This window comes from Pseudorasbora parva, chromosome 14, assembly GCF_024679245.1.
Source record: "Pseudorasbora parva isolate DD20220531a chromosome 14, ASM2467924v1, whole genome shotgun sequence".
Lineage (NCBI taxonomy): Eukaryota > Metazoa > Chordata > Actinopteri > Cypriniformes > Gobionidae > Pseudorasbora > Pseudorasbora parva.
Genome location: NC_090185.1, coordinates 735,001 through 744,252, shown reverse-complemented (window position 1 = coordinate 744,252; position 9,252 = coordinate 735,001). Strand labels below are relative to the sequence as shown.

The 9,252-nt window shown below is 35.8% G+C and overlaps 1 protein-coding gene across 1 annotated transcript in view; it reads left to right on the top strand.

The window, feature by feature from the left end:
- The first annotated feature begins 236 nt into the window (after positions 1-236).
- Positions 237-9,252, top strand: part of nbl1 (NBL1, DAN family BMP antagonist) — a 9,106-nt gene continuing 90 nt past the window's right edge. The window contains exons 1-4 of the mRNA XM_067416581.1: positions 237-494; positions 1,494-1,674; positions 2,200-2,311; positions 8,747-9,252. The exon at positions 8,747-9,252 is cut by the window's right edge and continues 90 nt beyond it. Of these exons, the coding sequence (XP_067272682.1) occupies positions 1,502-1,674; positions 2,200-2,311; positions 8,747-9,112 (651 nt within the window). The 5' untranslated portion in view covers positions 237-494; positions 1,494-1,501 and the 3' untranslated portion in view covers positions 9,113-9,252. The remainder of the gene's footprint in view (positions 495-1,493; positions 1,675-2,199; positions 2,312-8,746) is intronic.

The window sequence follows — 9,252 nt, the reverse complement described above, 5'->3', positions numbered from 1 at the left end:
CTCTGGTTTTGTGTTCCTCTGAGGAATCCACTCTTGATAAAGTGCATTGATAGCATCAGATGCTGGTTTGTGTCTCAAATGCCTTTCAAACCCGGAGACACGGATCACACGCTGAGAGCTGGATGCTGGCGAAGATTCGGATCGGATTGCAGGAGATTCTGACCTGCCAAATCCACCAACATCATCATCTGCCCGCCTACACACACACACCTCACGTCTGACCCGCCCCCAAACACACACACACACACACACATTCACACTCGTGCTGGGCAGCAATTGCAGCATACGGCTCCGCTGACTGTGTGTGTGAGAGAGACGGACAGACATTGTGTTTCTTCTGACTGAGTGTGTGTGTGCGTGTGTGTGTGTGCGTGTGTGTGTGCGTTGGTGATGTAATTGTTTAACTTCAGCAGGTCATAACAGGGCGAATCGTCCGTTAATCACCATATGAGATCCGTCAGCGGGACATCAGACACAGAGACGCTCCAGAAACCGTAAGTTGGACTCGCTGAAGCCTGCGCTAGCTCACATTGTTCAGCAGCTTTGCCTGAAGTTCAAGTTGAGAAGTTTGTTATATCTGCGTCTGTCTTTCTGCCTGTCTGTGAAATATCGGATCTGTTGGGAATGTTATTTATGAAAACGGGGCATTTGGGTTCTTGTGGACGTGCTGTTTTAACTGCGTCTGTTCGGTTTGGCATAAAACAGAGGAGGCATTTAAGATCATGCTTTATTAGAGTCAGGTGGTATGAGACTCTCTCTCTCTCTCTCTCTCTCTCTCTCTCTCTCTCTCTCTCTCTCTCTCTCTGTCTCTCCCGCTCTCTCTCTCTCTCTCTGGACCGAGTGAACTACATTGTTCTCGTGTCTCGTTCTGTGATTGTGAGCCAGTTTTTGGCTTGATTGCTCTCCATTGGTGCGAAACCGGCCTGAGAGAGTCCAGAACATTCAGCAGAGACAAAAAACTACACTGCAAAAAATGCTCTTCTTACTCAGTATTTTTGTCTTGTTTCTAGTCCAAACATCTAAACATTCTCACATTAAGAAACATTTACTAGACAAGCAAAAGTAATTGTCTTGTTTTGGGAAAAATAACTCAAAATGAAGAGAGTTTTTGCTTAAAATAAGATAAATAATCTGCCAATGGGGTGAGAAAAATAATCTTAATTCAAACAGAAAACAAGATTATTTTTCTCACCCCATTGGCAGATTATTTATCTTATTTTAAGCAAAAACTCTCTTCATTTTGAGTTATTTTTCCCCAAAACAAGACAATTACTTTTGCTTGTCTAGTAAATGTTTCTTAATGTGAGAATGTTTAGATGTTTGGACTAGAAACAAGACAAAAATACTGAGTAAGAAAAGCATTTTTTGCCGTGTACTGACGCAGATAACAGGAATCGTTCTGGCAATGTTCTTCCGGTAACATTAATAGTTCTTGGGAATAGATGTGTCATGAATGAAGTTGTTAAAGATTGCGACTGTGATTGTGGTTTCAGGTATCGTCATGGGGCCACGTGTTCTGCTGGCGTGTTTGCTGCTCGAGTTCTGCTGCGCGGCTCCACACGCTCACATTAACCGACTCGCGCTTTTCCCCGACAAGAGCGCCTGGTGCGAAGCCAAAAACATCACGCAGATCGTCGGACACATGGGCTGCACGCCACGATCCATCCAAAACAGGTCTCACACTCTCACACACACACGTTTGTTTTTGTGACATATGGGGACATTCCATAGGCGTAATGGTTTTATACTGTATATTTACCCCTTACACTGCCCCTAAACCTACCCATCTCTCTCACACACACACACACTGCCCCTAAACCTACCCATCACAGGAAACATTCTGCATTTTTACTTTCTCACTAAAACTCCTCCTGTGTGATTTATAAGCCTTTTGTAAAGTGGGGCCATGGGTAATGTCCTCATATTTCACCCTCTCCTGTAATACCTGTGTCATACCCATGGCATTATACACATTTGTGTCCTCATATGTCACAAAAACAAGCACACACACACACACACACACACACACACAGTTGCCCAGTTTAGGATTTAGGGAATTCTTGAACATTTCCCTGTGTTAGTTTGACCAAAAGAAACATTAGACTTATGAAATATTGCGATACTTGATCTGCACAACACTTGCAGATTATGATCTGTTCTGCTTGAAGCATTGGTGTTGTGTGTGTGTGTGTGTTTCAGGGCCTGTCTGGGTCAGTGTTTCAGCTACAGCGTGCCCAACACCTTCCCACAGTCCACCGAGTCTCTGGTCCACTGCGACTCCTGCATGCCGGCGCAGACGCAGTGGGAGGTGGTGAGTGCGACTCCATTAAACCCTGAGGGAACTACACACTCTTTATGAGGCGGACTGCTGCACAACACAACGGCAAGACTGCAGTAGTGAAAGCTCTGCAGAAAAACTGCGTTCAAAAAGCCACGCCCGAGCGGCAACAGGGAGATTACACATTTAATATTTGTAGTTATAGTGAAAATTACTAATTTTATATTTGCGGCAATAGCAAAAACAACATTCAAAGTTCATATTTGTGGAAATAGTGAAAATTACATTTAATTTTGTAGTAATAGTGAAAATGACAAATTTCATATTTATAGTAATAGTGAAAATTACACATTTAATATTTGCGGCAAAAGCAGAAACGACTTTCAAATTTTACATTTGCGGCAATAGTGAAATTTTTTTATTTTTATTTGCTGCAATAGTGAAAATGACAAATCTTATATTTGCGGCAATAGTGAAAATGACACATTTATATTTGCGGCAATTGTGAAAAATACATTTAATTTTGTTGTAATAGTGAAAATGACAAATTTCATATTTATTGTAATAGTGTAAAGGACAAATCTTATATTTGCGGCAATAGTGAAAATGACAAATTTATATTTGCGGCAATTGTGAAAAATACGTTTAATTTTGTAGTAATAGTGAAAATGACAAATTTCATATATATAGTAATAGTGAAAATTACACATTTAATATTTGCGGCAATAGCAGAAACGACTTTCAAATTTTACATTTGCGGCAATAGTGAAATTTTTTATTTTTTATTTGCTGCAATAGTGAAAATGACAAATCTTATATTTGCGGCAATAGTGAAAATGACAAATTTATATTTGTGGCAATTGTGAAAAATACATTTAATTTGGTTGTAATAGTGAAAATGACAAATTTCATATTTATTGTAATAGTGAAAATGACACGTTTAATATTTGCGGCAATAGCAAAAATGACTTTCAAATTTTATATTTGCGGCAATAGTAAAAACTACAAATTTTTCAATTGTGGCAATAGTAAAAAAATGTCAAATTCTAAATTAATTTTTGCACTAATAGAGAAAATTACAAATGTTATGTTTGCGGCAATAGAAAAAAATTCAAATTTCATATTTGCAGCAATAGTAAAAACAACAGCTTTCATATTTGTGGCAATCGTGAAAACGACAAATGTAATATTTGCATAAATAGTGAAAATTACATTTCATATTTATAGTAATAGTGAAAACTAAAAATGTAACGTGAATAGCAAAAAGACATTCAAATTTCATATTCGCGGCAATAGTGAAATGTAAAATTCAAATTTCTTATTTGCAGCAGTATAAAAACAACAACTTTAATATTTGCGGCAATAGTGAAAATGTAAAATTCAAATTTTATATTTGTGGCAATAGCAAAAACAACAACTTTAATATTTGCGGAAATGATTTATTTAATATTTGCAGCAATAGTAAAAACAACAACTTTATTATGTGCGGCAATAGTAAAAACAACAATTTTATTATTTGCGAAAATGATAAATTTAATATTTGCAGCAATAGTAAAAACAACAACTTTAATATTTGCGGAAATAGTGAAAATTAGTAATTTAATATTTATAATAATAGTGAAAATTACTAATTTAATATTTGCGGCAATAGTGAAAACGACAAAAAAAATGCGACAATAGTGTAAATGACAGATTTCATACATATTGCTACTAAATGATGGTCCTTGTGCTGCAATAGTGAAAGCTGCATGATTACGGCATCCCTTATTGTCATATTTGTGCTGCACTGGTCAAAAGCGCAGAAGTTTTCCGTCCTGCGGCTGTAGATCGGAGAACACGTCACTGGCTGCAGTGATGAATGAGCCGCGCGCCGCGTGTCGCGCTACAGCTTAACCACAGCTTATCCCCATCAGCGCTACAGCTTAACCACAGCTTATCCCCATCAGCGCAGTGATAAATGCACTCGCGGCGGCGCAGCTGACTGACTCTTTATGAGGCATACTGAAAGACAACAAACACTCATCTGTCTTCTGCAGAGAACACGGCTTCAGCTCTGCCCTCTAGTGGCCGACTCTATTTAGCTCTGCCTGGCAGAGGACTGGAATGTTGGACCAGCAGTGTGTGTGTGTTTGTGTGATGGGTAGGCTTAGGGGCAGTGTGTGTGTGTGTGTGTGTGTGAGCATATGAAAATAATCACTTAGTTTGCCCTCGTTCTCACCCGCGGAGATCTGAGAATCGCTGTATTGACGTTAACTGAGCGTTGTGACGCACAAAGAATGTTGAGGTTCGGCTGGACTTGAAACGCTTCCGCTATATTCACGCACTAACATCATGTTCTGTTTGTGAGAGCTCTCCTAGCGTTAGCCGCGGACTCAAAGGGGCCGCTCTCTGCTACTTATTATGTTCTTTTATACAATCTGGCTTTAATAGAGAGCAGTTCATGTTCGGTAAATAAAACAGACTGGGGCTTGTGTTGACAAAGACCTGCAGTAATGTGACAGCAACCTGATCTGACCCACAGAACCAGCCCTCACTTACTGTGGACCAACACCACACACAGAGCTAGCCAGAGGCTCGCGGATAGCCTGAAGCAGCGCTTCATTTTGGGCTAATAGTGAAAATGACATATTTAATATTTGCAGCAATAGTGTAAACAACAAATGTAATATTTGCGGCAATAGTGGAAATTACATTTCATTTTGTAGTAATAAGTTAAAAACACAAATTTCATATTTGTAGTAGCAGTGAAAACAAAAAATGTCATATTTAAGGTAATAGTGAAAATGGCAAATTTAATATTTGCAGCATTAGTAAAAACTACAAATTTAACATTTGCGGCAATAGTGAAAATTACATTTCATTTTGTAGTAATATGGGAAAAAGACAAATTTCATATTTGTAGTAGTAGCGAAAACGAAAAATGTCATATTTATGGTAATAGTGAAAATGGCAAATTTAATATTTGCGGCTATAGTAAAAATGGCAAATATAATATTTGTGGCAATAGTAAAAACTACTGACAAATACATGATATTTGCGGCAATAGCAAAAATGCCAAATTTAATATTTGCGGCAATAGTGAAAATTACAACTTTAATATTTGCGAAAATAGTGAAAACGACAAATTTAATATTTGCGGAAATAGTGAAAACGACAAATTTAATATTTGCGGAAATAGTGAAAACGACAAATTTAGTAATTGCGGCAATAGTGAAAACAACAAATAAAATTGTCGCGGCAATAGTGAAAAATAAATTTAAAAAATGTGTGTGTATTTGTAGCAATAACAAAAATTACATCTCATATTTATAGGAATAGTGAAAATGACTAATGTTATATTTGCGGAAATAGTGAAAACAACATATTGAATATTTGCGGAAATAGTGAAAATGACTAATGTTATATTTGCGGAAATAGTGAAAACAACATATTGAATATTTATGGAAATAGTGAAAATGACTAATGTTATATTTGCGGAAATAGTGAAAACAACATATTGAATATTTGCGGAAATAGTGAAAACGACAAATTGAATATTTACGGAAATAGTGAAAACGACAAATTGAATATTTGCGGGAATAGTGAAAACAACAATTTTAATATTTGTGGAAATAGTGAAAACGACCAATTGAATATTTACGGAAATAGTGAAAACGACAAATTGAATATTTGCGGAAATAGTGAAAATGACAAATTGAATATTTGCGGGAATAGTGAAAACGACAAATTTAATATTTGTGGAAATAGTGAAAACACCCAATTTAATATTTACGGAAATAGTGAAAAACGACAAATTGAATATTTGCGGAAATAGTGAAAACGACAAATTTAATATTTGCGGAAATAGTGAAAACAACAAATTTAATATTTGTGGAAATAGTGAAAACAACCAATTTAATATTTACAGAAATAGTGAAAACGACAAATTGAATATTTGCGGAAATAGTGAAAACGACAAATTGAATATTTGTGGAAATAGTGAAAACGACAAATTGAATATTTACGGAAATAGTGAAAACGACAAATTGAATATTTACGGAAATAGTGAAAACGACAAATTGAATATTTGCGGAAATAGTGAAAACGACAAATTGAATATTTGTGGAAATAGTGAAAACACCCAATTTAATATTTACGGAAATAGTGAAAAACGACAAATTGAATATTTGCGGAAATAGTGAAAACGACAAATTTAATATTTGCGGAAATAGTGAAAACAACAAATTTAATATTTGTGGAAATAGTGAAAACAACAAATGTAATATTTGTGGAAATAGTGAAAACAACCAATTGAATATTTACAGAAATAGTGAAAACGACAAATTGAATATTTGCGGAAATAGTGAAAACGACAAATTTAACATTTGTGGAAATAGTGAAAACAACAAATGTAATATTTGTGGAAATAGTGAAAACAACCAATTGAATATTTACAGAAATAGTGAAAACGACAAATTGAATATTTGTGGAAATAGTGAAAACAACCAATTGAATATTTACAGAAATAGTGAAAACGACAAATTTAATATTTACGGAAATAGTGAAAACGACAAATTGAATATTTGCGGAAATAGTGAAAACAACAAATTGAATATTTGTGGAAATAGTGAAAACAACCAATTGAATATTTACAGAAATAGTGAGAATGACAAATTGAATATTTGTGGAAATAGTGAAAACAACCAATTGAATATTTACAGAAATAGTGAAAACAACCAATTGAATATTTACAGAAATAGTGAAAACGACAAATTGAATATTTACAGAAATAGTGAAAACAACAAATTGAATATTTACGGAAATAGTGAAAACGACAAATTGAATATTTGCGGGAATAGTGAAAACGACAAATTGAATATTTACGGAAATAGTGAAAACGACAAATTGAATATTTACGGAAATAGTGAAAACAACAAATTTAATATTTGTGGAAATAGTGAAAACAACAAATGTAATATTTGTGGAAATAGTGAAAACAACCAATTGAATATTTACAGAAATAGTGAAAACGACAAATTGAATATTTGTGGAAATAGTGAAAACAACCAATTGAATATTTACAGAAATAGTGAAAACGACAAATTGAATATTTGTGGAAATAGTGAAAACAACCAATTGAATATTTACAGAAATAGTGAAAACAACAAATTGAATATTTACGGAAATAGTGAAAACGACAAATTGAATATTTGCGGGAATAGTGAAAACGACAAATTGAATATTTGCGGAAATAGTGAAAATGACAAATTGAATATTTGCGGAAATAGTGAAAACGACAAATTGAATATTTGCGGAAATAGTGAAAACGACAAATTGAATATTTGCGGAAATAGTGAAAACAACAAATTGAATATTTACGGAAATAGTGAAAACGACAAATTGAATATTTGCGGGAATAGTGAAAACGACAAATTGAATATTTACGGAAATAGTGAAAACGACAAATTGAATATTTGTGGAAATAGTGAAAACAACCAATTGAATATTTACAGAAATAGTGAAAACAACAAATTGAATATTTACGGAAATAGTGAAAACGACAAATTGAATATTTGCGGGAATAGTGAAAATGACAAATTGAATATTTGCGGAAATAGTGAAAATGACAAATTGAATATTTGCGGAAATAGTGAAAACGACAAATTGAATATTTGCGGAAATAGTGAAAACGACAAATTGAATATTTGCGGAAATAGTGAAAACAACAAATTGAATATTTACGGAAATAGTGAAAACGACAAATTGAATATTTGCGGGAATAGTGAAAACGACAAATTGAATATTTGGGGAAATAGTGAAAATGACAAATTGAATATTTGCGGAAATAGTGAAAACGACAAATTGAATATTTGCGGGAATAGTGAAAACAACAAATTTAATATTTGTGGAAATAGTGAAAACAACCAATTGAATATTTGCGGAAATAGTGAAAACGACAAATTGAATATTTGCGGAAATAGTGAAAACGACAAATTGAATATTTACGGAAATAGTGAAAACGACAAATTGAATATTGCGGAAATAGTGAAAACGGCAACTTTAATAATTTAAGGGACACTAACCAACCAACCAAACGTCTTTCTTTTTCCATGAGAGTTTCAATGAGCATTCTATTAACGTTACTGGAATGCTTGTTCATTACCTTGACAGAACACTCCTTTAGCCGGGTTAGCGGATTAGCATACTCCAGTTAACGACATCATTCCTCAAGAAATAAGCGTGTTTTTCTGCATTAACATAAAAAGCCTCTTAACTAACTGAGTGGAAGAGAGTTCTCTCCTCATTTGCATTACAGGTCTTCCATTAGCAGAGGCTTTACCCAAACGAGGAGCATGTGATGTCGCACTACAGCATGACACTGAAGTGTTGCTGAGTTCAGATCAGATCCAGCTGACTGTGTGTGTGTGTGTGTGTGTGTGTGTGTGTGTGTGTGTGTGTGTGTGTGTGTGTGTGTGTGTGTGTTTGCAGGTGACCCTGGACTGCTCCGGCAGTGATGAAGCCCCGCGTGTGGATAAGTTAGTGGAGCGAATCCTTCACTGCAGCTGCCAGTCGTGCAGTAAAGAGAGCGGCCAGGAGGGGGCGCTGCTGCAGCTGTACCCGTCAGAGGGGGCGCTGTCGGACGCTGCACACACACACACACACACTGACGCGCATTCAGACACACACACACACGCCAACCCGCATTCAGACACAAACACACACGGCGACGCACATTCAGACACAAAGACACACGCCGACCCGCATTCAGACACACACACACGTGTCAATGCGCATTCAGACACACACACACACGTCGATGCGCATTCAGACACACACACACCTGAGGCGGGCTGACCCAGCGACCTGTCTCACTCTGTCTAAAGCACTTTCCACATAGTCATCATGACACTAATCGAGACTAGCACAATCACTGAATAAACACACACACACACACACACACACACACACACACACACACACACACACTCTATATT